This window comes from Lutzomyia longipalpis, chromosome 1 (assembly GCF_024334085.1).
Source record: "Lutzomyia longipalpis isolate SR_M1_2022 chromosome 1, ASM2433408v1".
Classification (NCBI taxonomy): Eukaryota; Metazoa; Arthropoda; class Insecta; order Diptera; family Psychodidae; genus Lutzomyia; species Lutzomyia longipalpis.
Genome location: NC_074707.1, coordinates 13,915,277 through 13,943,095, shown reverse-complemented (window position 1 = coordinate 13,943,095; position 27,819 = coordinate 13,915,277). Strand labels below are relative to the sequence as shown.

The window sequence follows — 27,819 nt, the reverse complement described above, 5'->3', positions numbered from 1 at the left end:
GAAGTTATTCATCTTTTTGCGGAAAACTTCTCTTTAGTACGCTAAATAATGAGTCAAAGTTTGACTATAAAAGATTCAATAAGTAGCACTTTCTTTCCTTGAAAGTCCTTAAAAGGAGGTAATAGTAAAGAAAATTCATTTCCCATACATTTTCCCCAATCATATGCGACTTTAAATGAAAACTCTTTTATATCGCAATAGATGTTTGTTTGTGGAGCTTTTCAGTTAAAACGCAAAACTTTTAGCAAAATCCGTCGTACTAAATTTTGCGATAAAATTTTATTGTCATCAGAAAAAGCTCTTTGGATGTTCAATAAAAGCTTATAAAGGAAGAAGAAGTAAGTAAAGGGGAATTCAGAGGGAAAAGAGGGGGTCTGCAAATGAAACAACACAGCTTTCCTTGTGAAATTCCTGTCATCATTTTTTATTGTTTATATAATATCCTACTTCTCACCAAATTTATAAGTTGTTGTGTTTTCCCTCAATTTTTTCGTTTTTTTTATGTACAGTAAAGTATAATTTTATTTTTTTTCCTTTTCATTAGTAAATAACTATTTTAAAGGTAATATCGTAATCTCTTTTCGTATATATATATTTCTCTGTCCATTAAACTTTTTTCACTATAAATTAATAAATCTTGTCTAAGATATCGTCTCTCTTATGTACAATTTTCCTTTTAATTAAATTACTTTCTTTAACGCTTAAATGTGTGTGCATTTGTCTTGGATTAATCAATACTATTTTTTAATCAATTCTTTCACCATATCTTATCTATTAGTATATAATTGTTATTTTGTGTTAATTTTAATTATTTGTTTTTACTCACTAAAATAGATCTCTGGGTTAAATTTAGTAACTTTGAAAATTCCTTTTTCCATCATTCACAAATCCATTAACGTTTCACAAAACATTTTCTTGCTGGCCGTTTTTTTTCTTGGGAAAATTCTCACCCACAAATTTCAGCAAAATGTAAATTTTGAATGTAAATTGTTTTTTTTTGTTTTAAAGAAAATTTTTAAGTATCACCATCACATTAATGATTTTCGCGTAGCTTCGCCATTTGGACCATCCAAAAAATTCATTTCGAGCTTTTTTTTTTTAGAGATAAGAAGATATATAGTATAAATGTGATAATTTTGCAAATATTCCACTTCGTAAGGAATCGATATTTGGGTGACAAAGGTTTCCTGGATTTGTAAGGAATCCTTTCGTTTTTTGGGGGGTAGTACGTTTTGTTTTTTTTTACATTGTTCTTAATCAAAATCTCACAATGAATCAATTAGAATATTAGCTGCAAGAGTTTAATTGCCCTGGGTGTGGGTAAGTTATAAATTGATGAAGTACTTTTGGGAGGTGGCGTCGCCTCATCTGTTGATCCGGGACTTGAAAAGCACATGTGGGATGTCATCTCCCCAGGGGTAAAAAGATGTCAGGAGACAAATAACGAAGCACACAAACCCGATAAATTTCCACTGTGGGAATGAAATTGTGGCGGTACCGTGATGCAATTCCGCGTAGCTTTCTCCTGAAACAAAGTAAATTCCTTGGAGTATACAGGAATATTGGGGATGGTGGGTGTAAAAAAGTTGTCTCTTCCAGGTGTAATCAAGGACAAAATTGAACTTTTGAGCTCCCCACCCCCTCCTCCCTTAAAACATGCGGATCGTGGAAAGTTGCCCTTTTTTGTTATTAATCTTATCAAAATAAATGGAAAATTTTAGGGGGAAGCTTTTGGGGGAGGTTTCTAACTAATTGAAACCAATGTGAATAAGCAAAATCCACTTAAGCGCGATTGATGGCATTTTTCAAAATTATTTTCTTTACTTTAAAGGACTAATTTTCCTATTCCTTTGCCCATAAAATTTATGTTTTCTCGCACATAAAATTAAAGGAACATTTACCAAATAAATTGGTAGCCCCTTGAAATCATTTTTTTTCTGTTTACCTTATTCCTTCCCACAAGATACTTCATTATAATATTTGCCTGTGATTTCATTAGTGCTCCTTTAGATTTTGATTTATTCCTAACTCCCAGTTACTTTTTTGCCCATAAATTTTCCTTGCGGAACGATAAATAGACTTGAAGGAGGAAAATTCACAAGCAACACGCACCCCCTCATACCAACCGCCTTTAACAGCCTTCGTGCCCTCCCCAGGATGAGGACTCAATGCATTTCCAGCCGTGTGGGAAAAAATGGTGTGCTTTTTGCTGTGAAAGTTTCCCCCCGCTATATAGAAAGAAATATGGGTGCTCCGGTGTGAAAAAGGCACCCTATTGAATTGGAGTGCTTGAATATTTAATGCTGAACCCCCGTCAAAAATTCCTCTTGCCAATACTTTAATAAATCTTTTTTTTTGTCAAATTAATGAGTGAAGACAGCACAGACCTTTCCACGAAAGCTCGGAGATTTTTTGTTGTTGATACAACATTGTTTGATTTTTATCCTATTTATGGACGGTTGATATTTTATTTATTAACTTTACATTTACAGAACCTCTTAATAGGTGTTAATGGAGGACAAAATTATGCCAGAATTATGAGGTTAGAAATTATTTAGATAATCCATTACTTTTCCATATACTATGGTGATAATATTATTGAGATTGTTTGAGATTTTGGTGGAAACAAAGGAGAATTTATTTCTATGTAATAGGAGAGAATGGGGGGGGGTGAGTGGTAATAATTTTCTTTCTAATTTAATTGAAAAAAAAATTAAAGAAAACTTTTTGGCCCTTGACCACAAAGTTTACATATAAATAATTAGCAAAAGCTTAACATGAGAAAGCTCTTGAAGCTCCTCATGATTATGTAGACATTAAAAAAATCTTTAATTAGTACCTAATTATTAAAATTAAAAGTTAGTAAAAATATAACCCACAATGCCTCATTCTTCCTTATATATATTTTTAAAAGGTCAGCTTTTTCTGTACATCAATTTATTTTTAACATAGCTAGTCAAATAAAATAGCATTTTCACTTTCCACGTCAATTCAACTTTGTATCGTTGTGCTGTGCATTTCAATGCAAAAGTTTGCATTTGTCTTAAATTGGCAGTTTTCACGAGTTTACACCCGGAAAATGCCAAGTGAAAGCTCCTCTACATGTACGTACAACATGCAAAGTTGTGAATGTAAATGTGTCATATACATGGGAATAAACTTGTCAGAAGAAATGTGAGAAACTGTCGAAAGATTTATTGGCAAAAATATTGTTTTGTATGAAAATATGTCAAATGCATTTTCTTGGATTTTATTTTTAATTAACAGAAAAAGCTTGTTTAACTGTTTGGAAACTGATGGAATGATAAACACTTCTAATTTGCAAATATCCGTTACTTTTCGTTAATTTGAAAAAAAAATTATTCAAAAGAAAAGGTAAAGAAAATTGATTTTCAATAAACCATTTTTGGGGACATTGAATTTATTATTTATCACCAAAAAATTTCCACCTATGTCGTGTAAGTTTCCCGAGGGAATGAGGAATGATGGTGAAAAAACAGTGTGGGATGATGAATGTGAATTGGATTTGTGGAAAACTCAAGAGCAAGCGACATATTTTATAATTCGTACGTCGCGCGGATGAAATTGTGCAGAAAATTGTTTTGGAATTCATGAGATTTCCTCACCAAAAACATATTTATTCTCAAACAATCTCCCTGGATCCTCTCTGTTGACTTCCTCCTTTTTTTCCCGGGGATTTTACTCGCAATTTTCAAATCCGCACCACCAAAATGCCAGGTCGTGTGCCTTCATGTCTTCTCTCCCATACAAACTTCCATGCTTTACAATATTTTACATGAATTATCATATTTTATGTGATGCGTTCTGTGCGAAAATTCGCAATAGAATTTCCCGCACACACACATACTTTAAATACACAATTTCCGTGCTGAATTATTGAAAAGTTGAATAGAATTTTATATGATAGTACTCACAATCTCATTTCTATGTATATACCTATATTCCCTCTTTTTATTTTTTCACCCCCTCATTTTGTCCCCATCCGTCTTTTATTTTTTTTTAGATTCATTCCTTAACAATGCCCCACCACCCACCTTTATATGTTATATTGTGCGGGGAACCTATAAGTCCCACAACCTGCCAACAAGAACCACATTCGTGATTCATTGGTAGTCAATTTTTAATTCGCAAATCAATATTTAAAATTCATGTCAAATATTTTCAGTTTTCGATTTCCCCTAGAGTGATTACATGAAAGCTACTACCAATACCCTTTATTCTTAAAATAAACCCTCCCAAAAAAAAGGAGAAGAAAACTCGCAAACATCGTTATTTCTTTTTCAAGTGCTTTCAATGCAAAAAAAAGGCGAAGAGCCAATGTTCTTTCTTTCAATAAGGCTTTAGCTGTGTGAGAACATAGAGAATTCCAATCTCGTGCAATCTGTTGAAGGAGCTGATTTCCTTTGGGGATTTTCACCACGATATGACTGAAGAATCATTCGAATTTACAAATCCATGCAATCCGTCCGTTTTATCATTCGTGACAACACATTCGCGGATTCTCCAACCAAAAGCCATCAATTTACCAATTCATCTAACACCCTTTTGCATACAAAAAGCATCTCTGTCTGGGCTATCTTCCCCACCATCCACCATATGAAAGTTTTGCATTTAAAATTTACCATACAAACGCTCTCGAGAAGCCAAATGTTACACGGAGCTCTTTTTCGGAAACTCGGGACAATCGAAAGAAATTGAGAATGGAAATGTGCCAGAGTTCAGACTATCCCCTCTTTATATCGATGTGATGGATGTGAGGTAAAATGTAAATTTATTGGAATGTAGGTACAATTCTTACCATTTAGAACATGAACTGTCACCGTGTAGAACTGAGCTGAGCTTATCGAACAGGTGTAGTTGCCAGAGTCTGATTTATTTACTCTGGCCACAAAAAGGGTGGAGTTTGCGCCTCCTTCCATTAAATCAGTCTTTACACTGAAAAGAAAAAAAGGAAACTCTTTTTTAACATTTTCTTGTGCAGAAGATTTCAATGAAAAATTGAAAATTTCATTCATCACGTATTTTTATTATTCTTAATTTTCATCATGAGGTTGCAGAATTGTTTAGGGTTAATTTGCACACGTAATCATTATTTACATGATTTAGAAAATTAATTAAATTTAGGTATTGAGTTTGTTTGAAATACAAAAGAAAATTAAGGATTATTTAAAAGCTCTCTTAACTCATTTTCTTCTAAGATTCCTTAGCCAAGATTTCTTGTTGATTTTGAGTGCATAAAAAAAACATAAAAAAATTTATTTTCTCATAAATCAAATGGATTTAGTTAAAGAGAAAGTTTGGAAACTTCTTGTGCAAATTTCAAGAAATCTGGTTGAAAATTATCTCTTCTAAGCAATTATTAAAATCTGCGATGAAGCAGCATTGTAGCATTATAATACCTATACCTACTTTTTCTGTAATTTTAGTTACCTACATACATATATTTATGTTCAAACCACAGAAAGGTATGAATGTCAATAAATTTCCATCATACTTTAATATTGCAAGGATTTTTTTCCATAAGAGAGATATGACACAATGAGGAAATGGGTGTGAAAAGCCCTTGTGAAAGTACTTCATCATTTCTCGCGTGAAAATCATAAGGATGATGTATTTGTTATAAATTTTTACGACGACAATCTCCGTCCGCAATGACGCTATGGAGATGCGGTACCCTTATCGCAATTTTCGGGGCCGTGTGAGAATTTTTGCACTCAAGCACACATGTACGGGGTCAATGGGTTGAGAAAAGTAAGTGAGAAATGAAAAATGAGTATTTGATGGCTCACCTTATTCCTCCTCTCGTGACGTCGTAATTCAGGATGCGATCCCCATGGGTCCAGAAGACGGAGTGAAAGCTGGATGGCATCCTCATGGCGCGCACAATACACGAGAGTTGTATTGTCGAGTCAACCTCGTAGTATTTATCTTGAAGTGGTGCTCCCATTTCGTCGATGATCATCACTTCAGGAGCTGAAATATTTAGTTATTTAAGCTTTCTCTTCATTTATTCACCCCGTTAAAGGACGAGGGGTATTGTGTTTGGATTTCTTTTGTAGTCATCTCGATCGATTTCTTAGGAAAATTGCAACATTTTAATCCATTCTTCTCTATTTTACAATGTATCATAAATGGGTTAATCATAATGTTGAAACGAGCTATTTCTTCAAGATAAAATGTTGCAAAATACAAAATTTCAATGGGGGTAAGAAGTTTGTTTATATAATAAATCTGATTTTATAATCCGCGTTAATCCCTTCAAAAACAAAAGATTAATAAAGCATCTCAAGTTTAATTACACTCTTCGTTTCTTTCTTCCTACACATTTCCCCATATTAAACCCAATTTATGCACAGATACCTATAATTTGTATATTTAATGTGCTTTCTTCTTTACTGACTTTAGAGCTTTATGGTGCTTTTTAAGAACAATCTTGCACTATCTTAGTACAATAGCTGTACACCATATATCTTCCTCTTTTCACAAAAATTCTCACCCCCTCGCCCCCATTCAAAATAATCTTCTACTGAAATATTCAGAAAAATTCACTTAATCTCTTGGTATGAAGAAAATGAAATGAATAAATTTTGTCGGGAAAAATGTCAGAGGATTTATCCAAAGAGAAGAAGTGCATAAATTTTTCTCAAGTACTTCTTTACCATCCCCTACATGATGGTGTAATGTGCTACACACACATAAAAGGGTAGGAGAACCAAAGAGAACACATGGCAATGGGAAGGAATCAAGTGCATCTTCAACATGAAGTGGTATCGTTTATTGAAAAATGCTGAAATATCGTTGTTAGGATTCTCCCCGAAGATTCTTCTTCTGGAAAAACCTCCTTGAACCCATTGAACCCCCCCCTTGAAAGGCACACGTGTTATTTAGTCATTGTTAGCAACTCTGCTGCTCGCCGGAGGAATGGCAGAAAAGAGGATGAAATCATGCGAAAGGGAGTGACTAAGCGATTGATTGCGATGTAATGTGGAACACATTTGCCGTCAGTTGGAGCAATCGCGCGCTACCACTAAAAACGAATGGGGTTGTCTAGAAAAAAAAATACGGCTGATTGAAAAGACCAACAAAAAATTGTATATGTATACATAATATGTTATATAAGTATGTAGTTCTAAGCAGTGATGAGCACATTACATGTTATAAATCAATTTTTGACAAAACCATAAAAGAACCACAATAACCCAACGAGAGAAATCGCTTGAAAATAGGGAAAATTTTCGTAAATCCGTCGGCAGGGATAGGTCAAGAATTGGTCAAAATCTCGACGCCTCGACGAAAATGGGGAATAAAAATCCCAATTTTTCTGCCGACAGTTCGTCGAAAGCATCTTCCCTATTTCTGCCCAATTGGGAAGCTGATGTCGAAACGTGGCCGACCATATTCCGACCTACCGTCGAATTAGGGCAGAAATAGGGAAAATTTTCGAAAGCATGTCGACATGTACTGCCTTGATTTCCTCGTTATTTGTCTCTTTCTCCCCAATAATATTCAATTCAAACAACATATTTTTATATTCTTCTGCTCTTTTCACACATCAGATGATTATATTGGGGCCTCCATGGCGTTATTTTACATGACAACAATAAAATGCCAAGACAAAATGGAACACGATATTAATAAATATTAATATTTTTATATTGCGACTTATCCTGACGCTTGGTCTTTGGAAAACCATGCCACACCCTTTTCCCGACGGGAATATTTGCCATAGGCGATAAAATGCCATTGCATTTCACAAAAATTTAATTTTTTGATAATATTTTAATTTCACTTAAAAAATGAAATTTTCCAAAACCTTGTATTTTTAAAATTTCTTTACACATCCTGAAACATGTTGGTCAACTTATTTTGGATGCAAAAGTCTCAGATAATTAATAAATCGAATTTAATTTTAGCAAGTAAATTTTTGATTTGCCGCGCACGAATAAGTACGCCATTGAGCTCATTAACCTCTACACCTTAAAGTCCATCTGTTGACAAAATATGAAATCAAAAATGTAGAGAAGGGCAGAAATTGGGAAGAAATAGGGCAAAAATTGGGAACATTGTCGAAAGCATGTCGAATATTAGTCGACAAGCGGCCTTATTTTTTCCCAACATTTAAGGAAATGGAGGAAGGAAAAATTTCGACAGACTGTCCACACCAAATTCCCTATTGGGAAGAGGGTCGAAACTTTTTCGAGATATCTTCCACTTGGGCTGCCCAATTTTTTTCCTTAAAAATAGGGCAGAAATTGGGCTGCTTGATAAGGAAATATGCCGAATATATTACGAAAGATGATTTCCTTCCAAAATAGGGCAGCTACTTTCGACATATTTTGGAAATTATTTCCACAAAGTCAACATTTGGGAAAATAGTTCTCGTTGGGAAATCAAATATAATAAGTATTTAGCTAATTTTATTTGCCTATAAAAGGCCTGTAATATTCTATCTTCGTACATTTAGTAAGAAACTTAAAATTTACAATTAACCCTTAGAATAGAATAAAATTTTATTTTGCCCTTTGCAAACTAGTGCTTAGGGCATTAACCCTTAGAGCATCAAGGTTCCTAACCACAAATCTTTGGACTTAATTTTCTCTTAAAAAGAAAATGTTTTTCCAATTTATTTTTTCGACGATCCTAAAGTAATGGAACTTCCCTAAACACACAGATGTAGAATTTGCCACGAAATGTTAAAAAGATTTTAATTTTGAGACTACATAAAATTGGTCAAATTGGCCACGGTGGCCAGCAAAATACTTCAAGGATTAAAGGACCTTTAATTGATTTCTAAACAGAGACCTTGTAAAATATAAAATAAGTCTAAGTTGTAGTATTTATGACTTTTCTAGCAAGCCTAGCCCACAAAGGGTTAAAAAATCAAGTAAATAAATACTTTTGGCATAAAAAAAACAAATCTATGAAAAAAAAAATGTCAAAAAAGCCACATGTGAAAAATGTCCATCTCATGAAAAAAGACAATATAGTCGCATATATGATAAAAATGCGGGCATCCAACAATTCCGCGCAAATATCGATTTCACATTATGGCGAGTCTAGCATGACTTGGCGGGCGGCGACATTCTTTTGGGGCTCCAAAATTCGTCTCTCTCTCTCCATCGGCATTTCCACATCTCTCACCACATTAGGACGATTATATATCGCAATCGCACGGAACAAACTTAGACCTCAATACAATATTGTTATTCCATTTTATCCACGCGGGGGGTTTGAGGAATCTATATGGAATCACATTATGTATGATTTTTCAAATTTAGCAACTCAATTTAGAGACGATGATTTGCAATCCTTTTCATGTTATACCTGAATTTTATAAAGTACTTTTTCCCCATGAATGTCATCAATATAATAAATTTAGCAAATTACCCTCGTATATATTTTCCATTTTCAAACATTTTCTATACATATAACAATGTAGAGAGCTTTTCCATTTTCCTCATTCATAAAAGCTCATTTTCAAAATTTTAAAATTTCATCAGATTATTAGAAAATTAGAAAATAGTTCTCTAAAAAGTATTCCATTCATTTCTGTGGATCATTTAACTATTATTATGCATTCATAAATATTTGGCTTGACAAATTTTTGGGTACCTACATATATAATTTGAAATTTAGAAACAATTTAATTTATTAGTTGCGTGAAAAGTCATGCAGTATATTTTCACTTCTATTTTCCCTTTATACTTCCTTGTATGAATTGCAATGAATATTTCATAAATAAACTCCTAACAGCTCCTGAGAATTTGCTTATTCACCACCTGCCAGCTCACTCCCATGTGTCTCTTTTCCAGCCCCCCCTTCGTCCCCTGGTTGCTACATCCTGCCAGGGTGCAAGTACTCCACTATGAGATTGTGTGGAGTAGAATAGGGGTTACGATGTGCAAAAAAAATCAGCAACTCTTTTGCATTTTAAATTAATTTTTGCATTATTTCCGTCCCCATATAGGAGCATCCATGTGTGTTTTGGGGTTGATGGGCGGAATATGATATAACCGTTACCTACATGTATGGAAAATGCATATGGAATTTATACGTTATCTTCACCCCTCATAGCTACATGAATTAAGAGGTTGACCTGGGTGTTCTTCCCACCACCCAATATTTCTCTCGATTTTCACCCACACTTTCACCTTTTCTCCCCATGGTGTTGATTAAAAATGAATTCATGCATCAGTGTACCGTGAAAAAAAGCCACAGTGTGTATATTTTCTCCCTCGTGGATGAATATTAATTAAAGGAGGAGAATTTAAGGATTTTTTTGCACCACATTGCAGCGAAGCATTTAACCATTTCATATGTTTTGGCATTGCTGTGTGGCTCCGCTCAAGTTCTTGGAATTCGTGAAAATGAAATGTTTATTTCAGACTCTTGCATTCTTGCATTAAAATATCTCATGGGAAAAGTGGTGGAAAATGAAAAAGCACAGCTGTATGATGTAGCCGCAGTTTGGGATGAAAATTAAAAGGTCGGGAAAACACTAAAATGGTGGAGTGGTTAATTTTCAATTTTTATGCTAATACCATTGGTTGAGTATGGGGCAGCAGGGGGGTGGCAGGGGAGGCGGTGGCAAACCCAGCTGAAAAAGCACACAATTCCCTTCAGTAACATGGTTTACATGTGTAATGTGAATAAATAATATTTCCATTTCTACACTTAGGGACCATCAGTGTGAGAAACACAAGGGGGGTGCCTTTTAATAAAGCCCCCATTTGCCCCGAAATTCTTTCCAACGCCCCATGGAGTTAAAACTCTGGAGGCTGCCAGAAATATATGCCTGCTGAACTCCAAAATGAAATATTACAATGTGAAAGTGCAGGAAAATTATAAAGTTTTTCTATGTAAAATAAAATTGATTTACTGACTGAGGAAAATAGAGAAAAGCTGGCACTATTTATTTGTTTATAAAGCAAGTATTGATTTTTATTAAAATTCATACATTTGTAGGTCTAAATAAGGGCTTAAAACTTTATGATTTGATATCTGATATGGATCTTTTATTATTCGTTAAGAGTAAAAAGAAAATTGAAAAAAATATAAGGAACCGAGGATATTTTTTTGTCGGAAAAGCGGTCAAAAGGGGGAGGCAAGAAAGCGCAACTTTTCTGCAATCACTAAGGTCGAAAGCTCAAATTGAGGTCTTAAATCTTTTAACTTTGGTTCCTGTTTTGCAAAAAAAAATCAATTTTTAAAATTTGATCGAATCGTTCTCATTATTCCTGATAATCATACATATCAAAAGCTCTGAAAAAAGCTTTCTTGAAAAATTTAGAACCATAAATCTATCTCTCATTAAAAATAGTATAAAATAGAAGTTTTTCAAGAAATTTCCTTGTTTATTTTGTCCGCACAATTACGTGAAAAACTTTCTACGTAGAAAGCATATTTACTTGCTAACTAGAATTGCATTTATACGTGCGGTCAGTTTTGGCGAATGTTTTCTCCAAAATTGGACCTTCTTGCCGTTTTACCCCACTTCCCCAAAAAAAAAATTACATACATATATTACCCCCGAAAATGTAAAACAGTGCTATATATGGATGGTGTATTGAGACAGTGTCGAGGAAGATTGTGGCATGGACTTACCATTAATATGCAAATTCACTTGTATGACTCTTGGCGGGTGGGTGGAAATCTGACATTCGTACGTTCCCTCATCAATTTTCTGTGTTGGCGAGATTTTCAGGCGCCAATTGCTGGGATACTGAAAATCGACCGTATAACGAGGGTCACCGCTGTATGTGTGATGTCCAACGGTGAGCAACTCCATCCCATCTTCACCCACCTCCAGACGTCGCCTCACCCACGACACCTGCGAATAACCACATAATCGTCAGCCACATCGTGTGTATAACATGCGAGGAAGGAGGAGGGCATGAACCCTCCATGGCACGTACCGTTTTGTCTTGGAGGAGGCTGATTCTGCAATTTAGATACACACTGCTGCCGATCTGCACGGTGATGTTGGTGACATTTCCCACAGTTTTTATGTCCTCGAAGTGGGGTCCGTACCTTCATGCAATAGTAAACATACAAAGATAGAGTTGCTACCATTTTTTTCTCCACTCTCTCTATAGATACAAGATTGAATGCCGTGATTGCGCAACATAACTGACCTACATACATCATACATATATAACAGAAAAAAAGCGCAAACACTCGTATGTACGTACACACATGTATAGAGAGATTAGAGGACAATCCAATTTATTAATCCGAGCACTTGCCATAGGCAAAGAGAATCAAAAGCTAAATAGACTGCTCTAGATTGTCTCTGACGTTCTGATGTTCAAGAAGTGAAATGGTAAAAAAAAATATTTCATCCACCAAAGGCACGCTGCTGTGGATTTTTTTTTTCATTTTGTGCTCATGGGTTAATTGGAAAATTTGCGAATTTTATGCTTTTCACGAGAAAACGTCAAAAACCCTGCAGCAAAATGTTTTCCCCGAAAAGCAAAATCATTTTTGTTTTCCATGTTTGATTAAAAAATTTATTATTAATTTGCGGGAGCGTAATAAGGAGGGAACTAGTAATTTTTATTTACAGATTATTTAATATTATTAATAAATCATTAATTTACATCATATTGGAAAAAACCATCAGAGAGATTTCGGTTTATGAATGGCCTAAATCGGATTTACTTTTTTTTTTTTTTTAAATTAAGTGATTTTTTTTCGGTTAGAAAAATAGATTTTTGATAGATCCTAATGAAAAAAAATAGGGAAATATTATGATGATGAAAGAAATTTCTTTCTTTCATCATTTATCAAAGAAAAACACTGACAGGGTCTTATTGGGCTCTACAACTCATTTTGTTGACACTCTTTTCAACAGAACTTAATATCATTAACTAAAACTTGCAGAAATCTTCGTCTCCAACACATATTTTAATTCTTTAAGATGTATAGTTCTAAGAATAAATTTTAAGTGTCTTAAATAGTTGCACAATTTAGCATACATGTCTTTGACACCAAAGAAAATCAATGCCCCTCTAAGAGTTTTAAGGAAACTTTCAGGAGAACTTTGTATGACTTGAAAACTTTGAAGTGGAGTGCAGAATTTACATTTCCAGGAAATTTCACACACGATAAATAAGCAAATTCATCAGAATCCTTTTTCATTGCAAAGGTATATTGACCAAGAATTTCTCAGAAAGGGGATACTCTACAGAACAGACACTACACAGTTTCAAAGAGAGATAAAACTTTAAAGTTTCATATTTATTACGGAACTCTCATTAGGAAAATACTAAATTACCCTTTTTTTGCATGTAAAGAATTTAGAACTTTTCTAGCATTTTTCATTGATTTTCTTAACTCAGATACTCATTGTTGCTTAAAGATTAATTCTTTAATTAAAGAAATATACAGCAAAGCTACTTTAAGAACCCGTATTGAGTGCCTGAAAATACATTAAGAAAAGCACAGTTCTGATTAATGCTTATGTGCAGACGAGTGTCGGAAAATTTCCTTAGAACTACAGTTCTGTCTACGATAGTAGAGAGAAAATTAAGGTGGCCTTATGTAATCACAGGGTTTATATTTTTTCACGTACACCCCTAGGAATGCTCAACTATGGAGAGGCGCGCAACCTTAAGGAGATATTTTATTGAGGAAGCAAGGAAAATTTATATACAGCTCCGGGGAAGTGAGAAAAAAAAAGTTTCTCGTCGTGCAAAAGATGTCCAATTTGGGGCAAAGACCATAATTCCTTTTCCCATTAAATTGATAGCAGAAAAGATCAAAATGTTGGCCGGGGGAAGGGAGGATGAAAATGAAGTGGAAAATGAATTTTGTGTCCTTCGGACTTTTTGGTTTGGTAAAGAAAATCCATTAGCATCTGCACAATATCAGTTGCGCCCTGGTGAATATCTGGGGCTTTACTAATTAAAAATTTAATTAATTACAGATTTAATTCAATTCCATATCCACAGAGGCGAACGAAATCGAATTCGCCCCCACCATGGTCGTATTTCCCATGTGACACACATCGAAATGAGATGAATTTTCCCAAACCCACTGTATCCCAAGGAAATCGGCTTTCCAAACTCCACGCCTTCCTCCGCATGGTGTGAATGTGCGGGGGATGGGGGGTGTTAAGCTCCCTGTGGAGTTTTTGGCAATGAATAAAAAGAAAATTCTCACCTATCGCTATGATGATGGTGCTTCCCGGAGGCGGATGAATGTGTGTCGAAGATGAAATTGTTAATGGGATGGTCGGGCCTGAAGGGTGGCCCAAGAGGACTCCTGCTCGCTGAGGAATTCCCCGTACTGCTGGAATTCGTCACGGGATGATGACGATGATGGGGCGGTATTGTACGGAGTTTCTGTGGAGGTTTTGTCGTAAAAATTTCTCTCGTCGTCGTCACCTTTGGTGGCTCCGTAGGCACCTCGGTGGTCACATGAACCACGATAGATGTTGACGGAGGCGTCTCTGGGACCGCCGTCGACAACCAATCGATCGTCGAGGTGTTGTCTGGAAAGCAAGTTGAAACACACCATGGTGAATGTTTTCGCCAAGTTTTCCCAAAGTCACAAGGAGTATACCCTCTCGTACATAAAAAAAAAGGACTTTGTAGAGCAAGTTTTATAACGAACTTTGGAACGAATAACAACTAAATTCCCTCAATTTTTCCCTACCACAAAGATCTTCCTCGCTATCCGTGTTATGGAAATAAGGATTGCAAAAAAGGGAATTTTTGTTTTTGCCTCATGATAATATACATATACACTACCCTAAAAAAGTTTCCGGGCAAGGAAAAATGGGGTATTTTTGAAGGCAAATTTCAAGTGACTATATCTCCGGCTGTGGTCAACCGATTTTCAAAAATTTATTAGTTTTGGAAAGGTACATTTCTCACCTTTCCAAAACTGGCAAATTTTTGAAAATCGGTTAATCCGTTATTTATTGGCAGCCAATTTGGTAAAGCTTGGAAAAAGCCTATTTTTCATGATTTCACAAATTTTGACTTTGACCTCTTGCATCTCGGCCGCTAGTGCACCGATTTTGATGAATAGATAGTCGTTGGAAAGGTAATTTAATTCCCTTTCCAGATCTGCTAAATTTTTGAAAATCGGTCAAGCGGTTCCGTTGTAACAGTCATTCTAGTGAACTATAGTGAAAAAATACACTTTTGACTATATCTCAGCTTAGGGTTGACAGATTTGGACAAACTCGGATTCAAATGGTAGCTAATTATGCCCTCTAACTTTCAAAAAAAATTTCATCCCGATCCGTCACGTGGTTCTTTTTTAATGTTTTTTTATGTGACCCCCTTATGTTACAAAAAGTGTACCCTAACTTCATTCGCTTCCCAGATTTTTTTATAAGTTACACTTGGCTCAAATTTCATCAGAATTAATAGAAGACATTATCATCTAACTTTTAAAAAAAATTTCACTCAAATCCATCAAGGGATTCTCTTGTAATGTCAATTTTTGTGAAGCTATGCGCGATTTTTGTCTTTTACCTGTTATACCCCCCCCCTCCCCCCACTAAATCATGACTCAATTTGTATTTAAAATATTTGTACAAACATCCTTAACCTTCTTTTATATTGTTACGCCAATGGGATTTGATTCTAAATAAAAATAATAAATTCCTAACTTGAAATCTGCTAATACTCATATTGTGGCTCTTGAGGTTGGTAATATTAAGATTTTGGGCGAAAAATCGTCTAATTTTTTTTTTCATTAAATGGGGATAACAAATCAAAATAAGGTCCAGGACATCTTTACTAACATTTTTAAGACGATTTAACAAGGATTTGAGTCAAATCACGCTCAAGAGCTGATGGATTGCTCAAGTCAAATTGACAACTTTTAACACAAAAATCGCGCATAGCTTCACAAAAATTGACATTACAGGAGAACCCCTTGATGGATTTGAGTGAATTTTTTTTAAAAGTTAGATGATAATGTCTTCTATTAATTCTGATGAAATCTGAGCCAGGTGTAACTTATAAAAAAATCTGGGAAGCGAATGAAGTTAGGGTACACTTTTTGTAACATAAGGGGGTCACATAAAAAAACATTAAAAAAGAACCACGTGACGGATCGGGATGAAATTTTTTTTGAAAGTTAGAGGGCATTATTAGCTACCATTTGAATCCGAGTTTGTCCAAATCGGTCAACTCTAAGCTGAGATATAGTCAAAAGTGTATTTTTTCACTGTAGTTCACTAGAATGACTGTTACAACGAAACCGCTTGACCGATTTTCAAAAATTTAGCAGATCTGGAAAGGGAATTAAATTACCTTTCCAACGACTATCTATTCATCAAAATCGGTGCACTAGCGGCCGAGATGCAAGAGGTCAAAGTCAAAATTTGTGAAATCATGAAAAATAGGCTTCTTCCTAGCTTTACCAAAATGGCTGCCAATAAATAACGGATTTACCGATTTTCAAAAATTTGCCAGTTTTGGAAAGGTGAGAAATGTACCTTTCCAAAACTAATAAATTTTTGAAAATCGGTTGACCACAGCCGGAGATATAGCCACTTGAAATTTGCCTTCAAAAATACCCCATTTTTCCTTGCCCGGAAACTTTTTTAGGGTAGTGTACCTACCTATATGTACTATTATATACTAGACTGGCTCCTATATAATCAGCTTCCTGGATAATATTTATTTTCTTTCTAGGTCGTAAATTAAGTATAAACTACATTACTGAAAATAAAATTTTTTACAAAAGCAACTTTAGCTTGAATTGGGTTTTTTATGCTTCATAAAGGATATTGTTCCTAATTTTTAATGTTGTTCTTAATCTTTGTAGCGAAAGTTCTATCTTCGGGAATATCTTATCGTTTGTTTTTATTATCTTTGAACTTTTGAGGTTCGAGTAATAGCACAAATTCTACATAAAAGCTTCATTTATATGTTTTTCAAAGGTACTGAACTTTTCTAACTCGTTTTTTCATCGAGTTTTCACGATAGATTTAATTGGCAATGACCTTTCCAACGAAAAAGCTTTGAGGAAAGCTTATTTGTTATCCTATTTAGACATAAAGAATTTCTTAGAAGTTTCGTCAATTTCATTAAACTTTACTGAAAGAGCTTTTTTGATAAATGGTACTTTACAAAAAAAAAACACTTAAAAGCTTTTTTTGGACGTATAGGTGTTTAAAAAGCTCTCTCACAAATCATCTTTGAACGTCTAATACTTGGAATCCTATGAATTGTAACTATCCGACAATTGGGTCATCGTGAATCTCTCCTGGCATCTGACCAACTCCCTGGTGTGCTGCTGAGGTAGCAGATAACGGCGCCAGAAAGCACCCACACTGTGAAATCTCAATAGGCATCTCACCCAGCAGTTTGAGGGGATGGGAATGAAAAATTCCTAGAGAGTGCACAGAGATACACTTCCGGGGTTTAACCATTGAAGAGAGCAAAGGAGGAACCTCTCAGGGAGTTCATTGTGAGGAAAATCCACGATAAATTGCATATAAATTATACTACCACACCGGGGTGTGGTTGCCTTTTCAGGGTCGATTGCCCACGATAGCTATCGCGATGGGAAAAATCTCCTTCAATATGCGAGGATGGTGCGCTATTGTGTACATACCTGGTAAATTGAGCTGCTGTACCTCCACTTCTTCCTGTTTACTTCGTGTCATTTGGCTGCTATCTTCATGACTGTGAATCTGGGTATCGTCTTGATGGCTTGCCACGCTACTCTGCATCATCATGGTCGCTATTGTGATCAGCAAATGCAGGAAATTGAGAATATGGAGACGATGCATTTTGCTATTTAACTGCTCTCAGCACATGAAGCCGCTTACGTCTCTGACTCTCTATCATTTCTCAGGAATTTTTTACCATTACCACCACAATTTCCTCTATGTCTCACCCCCAAACCACATCACCTTCTATACCTGCACTTGCCCAGTCACGTCGTGCCACTGTGACACCAGCACAACACTTTGGGATGCTTTCCCGCCACTAAACATCTGAATCACTCCCTGTGCACTTTATCACCCTCTTAATTGCATGCGATAAAAGCTATGTCTTTCACAGTACTCTCACCCACTCAATGAACTTTCACCAGAGTGTGTCTCCTGCTACGCGACCTTCTTGTGAGTTATCTTGAGAATCCTTCTGTATAAAATATTGTATATTATATTCTATATAATATAGCACAGAAAGTCAAGCTATAGAAATCACTTTCTTTATACAAAGGGAAACAACATGAAGAACCCCTTAAGAATTCAACCGGATCCTTTTTGGAGTCACTTAACGTATTATAATGCACATTCATATCTTCTGATAACGAATGCACGAGAGGGAGTTCAATGCAAATGAGTAGTTTCACGAGTAGTCCAGGTTGTTTGGAACTATGTATTATCCTTAAAGCAGGCAATAACTTTACCACCCACTCCTTGCACACAGCCAATTAAACTAATCTTGCCAGAGAAGGGGTGTGCAAATTCCCCAAATGCAAACCACCTCATTCAAATGACCTAAACATCCATACATATAAAGCCATTATGTTTGATTGGGAGAGGGTAGTACATTCTATACATAATTCTGATTATAAATGAATTAATTTTGCACCCCTAATGCAGTTGATTATGCAATAGTCCACATACTAGTATTAAATGAATTTGAATATATCGTAGAAACTGTTGCAAATCAGCAATAATCATTATAATCAAATAGAAATAGATTAAAGCTTTGAGCTTTTCAAAACTCAGCATTAAAAATTATTTGAAATTTAAATGTGATTTTTAAGATAAATTTTGAATTATTTTTATCATATTGGGAAGATCTGTTTTGGGGAAATTTAGGTATTTCATTTTTATCGACAAATATAATGGAATCTCGTTGTATTCGTTCTTGTTCAGTATCGGTTAACCCCATCACGTCCATTGGGTCATACGCTGACCCAAACGTGAAACATTTTATTTCTCCAAATTTTTATGAATTTATAATTGCTTTTCCAATTTATAAATGCATCAAATTCAAGCAAAAGAGGCCAAAAAAGACGTTTTGACTGCGAAACGTCCTCTGAAAGCATTCACAGAATAAATATCGTGATAAGAAAAGCGCATATTTCAATGTTTCACGTGGACACGAAAGGGTTAAATTTGTGGTTCAAGCTTTCTTGTACTTGATAGCTTTTATTATAAACTTTGACAAACGTTGAAGCTTTTAACGTTTCTTTTTAAACGTTTTACATTTTTAGATTTCTAGGTTAGGTGTAAGATGTGACACAATTTTTCTAACGTTTGACATGTTTATTATAAATGTTGAAAAGTTGAATTTTTTTTATTGAAGAAAAGACTATATTTAACCTATTCTCTTCAACAGGTGCACCAATGCAGACAATTTCTTAAGAATGCTGCAACTGTGGAATTTTACAAATTCCTGAGCAATGTTATAAATGCCTGATGGTGATAAGAAAAGTTCTAAAAAAATTCCTTATATTTCCCACAACACATAATTTTTTATTAGTTGCACGCCCTCTGTGCTGGTGAGTTTCCTGGAATGAGTACATGGGACTGTTAGTGCGATTTATGGAGTTTACTATATTGTTTCCGGCCCACACCCTATCTAAAATTCCAAAACCCACTTCATCGTGCACCCTCAATGTGGCTCCCCGCGACTGATTAGTATGTTGTTCTGCATAGTTTCCCACACCCCCCCCCCATTCGTGGTACCGAGCTCATCTGGGAATTCATCCCCCATAAACAGGAGCTCTTCGCCTATGTGCATGCACGTTATTCCATGCAAATGAATTATTATTTCAACTGTATAATGCAGTGAAGGAAAACTGGAGCTGGTAATCATTTTGGTGGTAAATGTTTTATGCACATATATATGGAAGGAATTGCTATGTACATCACATCTAACTAATTGCACTGTTCCTCTTCCTATCCTCACCAAACCACTCCTGTGTCTCTGAAAACAATTCACTTTATGCAATTTGTATCAGGTAAAGGAGAAAGTTTCATAAAACGTACAACAAAAATGTAATGCAATTTGTCACATGGTATCTACCACCGAGGAAGATATTCAATTTTCTTCTACATAGAGAATCAAAAAGGACAAAGTTGAGAATTGTCAAGATCTCTATAAAGACAACATTTTCTCAAAGAAATTCTCTTTTCCACAAAATTTTCTTCTCTTAAGAAATGAGACAATTTTACAGAGATTCCCAGATTCAAAAGGTTTGTATGTGAAACTCAGTAATTTCAATGGAAAATATAAATTAAAATACATTTAGATTTATAAATAAAAAGCAAGAGGAAATATTATTACAGAGAGCTTTTGGATTTTATTTTGTTTTTAATGTATTAAATGATTTTTTAATGTTAATGGCAATACATGTTTAAATATTAGTTGTTATTTCACATTAATTTGATTAAATGAGTAATAAAATGCAGGCCAGAAACAAATTCTAAAAATAAAGCTTTATAAATAAATATAGAGTAAAATTGTAAATGCTTAATGTAATTACCATTATTATTGCATTAGGTGCTATTACATTTTGATTATATAATTCAAATTGATTCATTTGCATAAAATAATAATATTTGACATAGATTTACACTTTTATTAAAACATGTTTATAATGTTTAATTTGTACAAAGATATTTTCTTCGCAATTTATCAATAAATTATTTCGATTCTATGTTGAAATTTAAAATGAAAAAGAAGGAAGAAATAAAATAAACATTAGATAGCTTTTAGCAAATGCATTTGACTTTTAGTGCAATCTCATACAGAAAGCAATATAAGGGATGGTCACGTTATTTTGGAAACTCGGGGACTTTCAAGAGCGATTTCCAAGCTAATTTTGAAACCAAAAATTCGAAATTCGCTTGCACTCTTGTTAAATGGCCAAATACTGATAAGAATTCAGTACTTTCGATTTAGAAAATAAATTTTTGTGCTCAAAAAAATTATTTGAAATTCTCACATTTTGGCCATTTTGTTCCTGTAGAGTTTCCAAAATAACGTGACCATCCCTTAGTTGGTCTTGGGGGCCTTGGTAGGGGGTGGTCTCGTATTAAATTCACTTTAGTATTCAAATAGCTAAAATTTTGCACATGAATATTCAAAAGATATAATCTGCTAAAACACTATGAAAATTCTTTGCATACATGTATTCGCTCTCTCTCTCTCTCTATAAGAATTATCTGCAAACAAGAAATCTAATCTAGTAGAAATTTTTAGTACAACTTCTTGCGAAATATTTATGAGAGCCACAACATGTATGTATGGCATTGGCGTAGAATTTCCCAAAGGAGTATAGGAGGGAATCTATAAAGTTTATAAATAATGTCAGGACATACCCCGAAAAGACACATCGAAATATCGAATCTCATGCATTTCTAGGAGGTACTCAATGTTAAACGAAATTAAATCCGGTTGGAAACTTTGGAATAAACTGCAAATCGCATCTGAATAACACTCTAGCTTTTCCTCTTGGACCTCCTAAAGCGATCATGACAAGAATATATGAATACCTGTATAAAGGTAGTATTTATTAAAATGCCAGTTTTGTTCATTATTCATTTATTCTTTATGTTCTTTATTGAATAAATGATGCTTCCCAATGAGAGTCAATTTATGAAAATAATAGAAATTTACTTAACCATTCAGGCTTTTCGTCATTGAGTGATGGACATGGGTAACCTGTTGGTATGGACTTTATTGAATTTCTCACAGCGATAATTTGTTAAGCTCCCTGCCACAAGATAGCCAAAAACGAGGGGAGATTTTTTGCACTTTCACGCCTAAATGGCAAAAATGCCAAAAGAGAAATTTTGGGGTGGAAATTCTCATTAATCCCTCCCACCATTCGGGAAACATTTATGCCCACTTTGGGAAGAAATCATTGTGTGTGTGTGGGAGAGAAAACTTTCACCAAGACCACATAGAATATTTGGACCACATTTGAACTGAAAGTGAGATATTTGGTGAACCACACTTCTTCCCCAAATCAATTGCCACTTTTGTGTAAATTTTACCCATCCTTCCGGAGGGTTTGTGAAATAGCAAAATGTTTGGTATGTAGCGTGGGTTAAAGTTTATCAACAGTTGTGTACAGAACTTTAGCGAAAAGGACTAAAACTGATGAATTACAGGGATTTCTTAGACACATTTTAGAATTAATATTCTTCATGCGTTTCAATACTCGACTATGCATAATAATTTGTTGGAAAATTGTTTCTTTTATACTTTGAAATTTTGAAAAGGAATTTTGTAAATCTTCTGATTTATACTTTAAGAATTGATAAAATATAAATTATTGGTGAAATATTAGTTATAAAGAATTTTCAAAGCCAAGTTTTAATCTAGATTTGCTCATTAAAACTTGAATAAAGAAAGAGCTTTAGAATCTCTTATTAAGATTAAGACTAACTATATAAGATTATATAGTGTAAAAGTGGAATTTATTCCATAGACATAAATTTTTAACAATAAATCTAAAAATCTAAAAATCTAACGAAATTTCAATAAAAAAAAGTAAGAATTCTTTGTGAGAAATTCTAAAATAATTTCAACACTGATTTACAAATAACCAAACATATTTTTTTAAATATTTTATTTGATCCTTTTTCTGTCCTGAAATATTTAGAAAACACTTCACTTTTATTTCTGCCATAGAATTTTCTAAATATATTTAAAAATTCTACAAATACCCATGTACTATTTATTGGAATTTCAAATATTATCTGTGATTATTTTCACTTGAATGAACGCAAAAGGCATAGCTGCAAAAGAAAGAAATCGTGGTGGAATTTCTGTCACTTGATAAGGGCGTGCAAAAAAAGAAGCCTCGAAGGTGAACAATTTTCCATGGAATATCTGCCACAAAATCCTCTTTTGCGCAACTTATTGGGGGAGACAGGCATGAGATGTCATGTTTGTGTGTTCCTGTCAACGTCTCCACTCATCCTTTTTCCACATCAACCCTCCCCCTCGGGTATTCAAGCTCTAATTTTTAATGATACTGCGGATGCTTTGATGTTTATAAACAAACTTTTCAGCAACGACGGGAATCTCCTCAATCGTATTTCAGGATTTTTTGACGAAGTCACTTCAGGGGGATGAGATCTTGTGTAATGCTATTGTTGAATTCCTGAGGAGGTTTGTACGGTGGAGTATAGAATATAATTGCAGTGAAAGATAAAAGTAAGTAAATGAATAGTTGAAACTGTATTGAATCAAAGAAAATTCGTTATTTTATCCATTCTCAAGAAAATTTGAGATTTTCCTAGATAGAAATTTAAAGTGTCCTTCTCAATGAAGTGTTGATACAGAGTTCAAGTGAATTAATAATATGTACACAACACCGTACAAAACTTTCTGCAAAAATATATTTTTCATATTGAGGTGAAAAACCCAAAGAGAAAGTTTTTCCTTATTTATGAAACGACCTACAAAAAAAAGTGTCGAGTATTTTTTTATTTATACCACATTGGTTTTCATTTATTTAGCTACCTACCTATCTATCTAAAGTGGTGTTGTCTTTCATCGTTTGGTGTAAGTTTTTTTTTTTTACAAATATAGAAAATACAAAAAAAAAGTCAGGGTTGAACAGCGGGAGAGGGAAAAACTATGCTGGGAATGATTTTGCTGCGAAATATTCGTGTCTGTGGTGGAATGGCAATATTTTTCATGCTTTATAGCTTGATTGTGTGATGGCATTGCTGCGGCGAGGAGTCAGGAGAATTGGCAATGTATTTTATGCTATTGTAGGTATATATTGCAATCAAAAGTGCCACAGGGAGCAACCCCCGGTGTTACTCTTCACTTGCTCTTTCTCAATAAAATACTCAATTCAATATGGAATCAACATAAAAATTCGCAGCACAAAATACGTAGGGGTGATGGTTGAAAAAATAATAGTAATAAGAAGTTCGATGGGAATGTAATATTTGGGAGTACTGACTTCTGTGAAAATCAAAGATACGAAAAGCAGAAGTTCTAATATTACATACATATCATACACTAAAATAAACTTGTTAGTGAAATTAGTTTGCCTTATGTTCAGTGAGAATTTCATTGATTTAATTGATTTAATAGACAAAATCTTCATTATTTTAATAATATTTAAATTGTCTTTTTATTAACCCTTATCACTCTGAGGTTTAAAATCTTACATAGTCCCTATAGGAATGAGTGAGGGACTCTATTATTTAATGAAATAAATTGTACTTTCTTTTTTCTTTACAAATTATGTGTCATAAACTTCAAGCATTATTATCGTATTCAATATCGAGTGCTACATAAATCACACCAAAAGTACTCAATTTTACAAATTTAACCGTCGATATTTTGAGGCATTTTGTGTTTATTTTAAATTTTCATGAAAAATGATTTTATATGTAATTTTTGGCAGCACAATAATGCATGAAAAATAGTTTTATGGGTTTCATGGGATTAAATTGAGAGATTGAAGTTGAACAATGATGTGAAAATCGTGACTTTTTCACAGTAAAAAAAAATAGATAAATAAAAATCTATCAAAATTGGGTGAAAATTATTAAACCAAAGCACGAATAGGGGTTAATATAACAATATTTTATTATTATTCTTTTCTAATTCTAAATTAACAAAGAATTTATTGAGAGCTAAAAGAGCTTGAGGTTGTAAAGAAATTTCCTTTGGCATTTTAAGAGTTAAAATATCCAAAAGACTCGAAACGACTTATTTATAATTATGAATAATGCAATTTATCAATTTCCTTAGCCTAGTATTTTCTTTTCCCTTCGAGGAAAATTTTATAAATACAAATTTTTAAGATAAAATGTCGATTCGGAGAAATCATCTTCAGATACCCGAAAATAAAAGATAAAAAAGTCAATATGCCGACTATTGAAGATGGTTCATCACTTGGAGCCCTAAGTAAGTAGATAAACAAACATTTGAAAACTTCTCTTATATTTCCCTGCCAGCCAATTTGCAAGAAAGGTCAAATATTCGAGAGATATTTATTAAAAAAAAAAGCTTTTCTTCCATATTTTTCCTCGATATAATATATATTTCTCGGAAGAAAATATTAGTTGTTATTTTATTCAAATAATAATAAGAATAATTGCATTTACCTTAAAATAGAATAGAATTCTCAAAATTTTCATGCAGGAAGTCAAAAGTCACGAAGTGTAAGAAATTCACTTACACGTGCTTTTTTTCTACTTCTAAGAAAAATAAATTTTTATAAGAGAAAACGCGAAATGTGACTCTAGAGACTTGAGCTGGCTTGAGCTAAAAATGGACTATAAAATTGACAGAGTGGTGCTGTTTTTTTCCATCCCCCCAACCCCTATATTTTTTCCTATATAGTCTGCTAGGATTATTGAGGCAACTTTCGATCACGAACCGGAAACAGAGCGACGTACATTTCAAATGTATTTTCCCTCATTCTTCTTTTTTTTTTCGTCAAAAAAATTCCTACTGAAACAGAATGGAGCGGAAGAATCGGGGGGTGGATGACAATTTGAATTGGTGACAAGTTGTATTACCGATCTCCCCAAACCCCTTCCCCAACTACTTATACGGGAAATGGGGTGGTGGCTATAACTTTCGACAATTGTAGTCGCGCGACCGAAATTCAGACACTTTATCACTGTCCATAGGATTATGTCAGTTCCAGAAGAATTCACTAATGGTTTTTATTTGTCTCCCCATTGAGCCCTATCAGCTTCACTAGTAGTCGATCAGAGTCCCCGCATGGACGAAGGGCTCTCTCGCTGCCTCATCGATAAATCAGACCCGAAGGAGCCGCATGGAATGGACTCTTTTGTGCGGGATACCATATTCGGGGAGAATTGTGTTTTCTCAATATTCCGGAGGGTGGTGGTGGTTGTATTTTCCATCCCCAGACGAAGGGCGCGCATATAGAAAAAAAATCCTCCCAGGATGTCTTTTGTGGTCATACCGAGATCAAGGACTTGGATTTCTCTTTCCCAAAGGCTTCGCTCTTTTTTTTTCTTTTTCATCCCATGGCTCCCTCCTCTTGGTCTCCCCCTTTCTGCCAAAAGAATCACGATAGCAAAAAAAGGATGGAGCATGCAAGAAAGGAAGAAAAAAAACATCCATTCTTTATTATTCATATTGAGACTCTCTGGGACTCAATTCTTGGTACTCTTCGCCACCACTGATATCATCATTCCCAAAAGTGCGATATGCGGGGTAGAGGTATGGCGGAGAATGCAGAAGAGTTGTGTAAGCTACCGTCTCTTGGGGGATTTCCTTCCCCAAAAATTATTCCCACCCTCTCATTCCTCGTTTTTGTCATGGATGGAGGTAATTCATGGGTTAGCTAGAGTCGAGGCTAGAGTTGTATGTTGAGCTTCAGTGGAAGTGTAGAAATGGCTTGATTTGAAATTTTGGCTGTGTCAGAAGTATTATGCAAAGTACTTTGGATATAGATTGCAAGTGACCCCAAAAAGGATAAAGCATATCACCAAACACACATACAGAAGAAAAAGTTATGGTGTTCGCTCTCACACGATATCTGGTGTCATTTGTATGGGGTGGAGAGGATCCAAATGAATTTGGAGCGGATCCCAACCATTCAAAATTATCACCACTGGAAATGGATGCTTAATTGAATTAATTTGTGCCAAAATCCCTCAATCAACCTACGGTGTAGTCAATGTTCCATCCAGAGAGCCCAAAACGACACGGACACTTTGGGGGCTCGGTGAGCTACTTGCCTTGGCACAGCTAGATCATAAATCACATTATTTGTTCCTCAATCACACGATCCTTTTCTTAAACCACATCATACACCATTGTCACACTTTTCCCGAAGACGATGCTTTCTTACGAGTCACCCATCAATCAGGCAGCTCAGTGGGTGGTGGGCCCACCATTTTGTTCAAATAGCAGAAATTATGTATGGTTGGTCCTTTTAGTCGGCAATTCTTCTCACTTTTACCATCAATCACTATGTCGCGAACTCCACCTTAATTTACGTAATGCGACAACACACCACAACGGCGAATCCTTCGCCTTGGTATACATCAGCCGGAAGCGTGTTCTCGCGCGAATGTCCACATCCACACTGATTCAGCTTTTGCTTCTACGGCACGGCGATGACTTTATCAGACTACTGTTCATGGTGAAATGCTCACAGAGGGTGGCGGATGTGTTTCTCAACCGCCAGCCATGTAGTGCGCATGAACACACACAAAATCACCCACTCTGTGGGAATCCCCTTCCTGGGGTGGCACCTCATCTTAACTGCTGCGGCGATTGATGTACTACAGCCCAAGTTACAAGTCCCATGTCGTCCGTCAGCGCATAGTGTGAAGGTCAGGGGGGTTGTGTGCCAGCTTCCTGACCACTCTACACATATATATCTACCTACCTACCCTCTCTATCCAACACACAAGTGACTTTTGGACATCAACCAAGGAACAGAACCATGAAGAGCGGGCACGCTCAAAGTCCTGGAATTACTCCAAAGACAAATCTCATTACAACTCTCTCGCTGAAAGGCAATCTCTCCTCACTGGCAACATGCGAAATTCCCCGCGTAGCCCCAATGTAATTATCCCCTACCCATCGAGATCTTTGCGTAGCATGCCTACATAACCCTGGACGAAATCACCACAATTACGGTCAATTATCGAAAGTGTGAGAGATAGAGGAAGTTCCAAACACCAGGGTAGGGATAATTAATTAATTTATCTATCTGACCCCAGTGCTATGGCGTGATTTGAATAAGCAATGAACGCAACGATTGATAAAAATTGCCTTTTTCCATCCACATGGCCGCATTGATCACCATTCACGACACTCTCTGTGAGTATTATTC

The 27,819-nt window shown here is 35.1% G+C and overlaps 1 protein-coding gene across 9 annotated transcripts; it reads right to left on the bottom strand.

The window, feature by feature from the left end:
- Window positions 1-395: 395 nt before the first annotated feature.
- Window positions 396-27,091, bottom strand: LOC129792354 (uncharacterized). 9 transcript variants are annotated; one of them, XM_055831302.1, is made up of 8 exons: window positions 26,475-27,091; window positions 17,605-18,206; window positions 14,185-14,515; window positions 11,937-12,051; window positions 11,626-11,851; window positions 5,811-5,994; window positions 4,820-4,956; window positions 396-1,525 (listed from the first exon to the last, which is right to left on the bottom strand). In XM_055831302.1, exons 2-8 carry the CDS (start codon window positions 17,780-17,782, stop codon window positions 1,365-1,367), a joined length of 1,332 nt encoding a protein of 443 aa, XP_055687277.1. In that variant the 5' UTR covers window positions 17,783-18,206; window positions 26,475-27,091; the 3' UTR covers window positions 396-1,364. The 9 variants fall into 9 exon arrangements, with proteins under 9 accessions (XP_055687277.1, XP_055687337.1, XP_055687266.1 ...); XM_055831362.1 differs by having other exon boundaries at window positions 396-1,522; XM_055831291.1 differs by having other exon boundaries at window positions 17,605-18,137.
- Window positions 27,092-27,819: the final 728 nt, after the last annotated feature.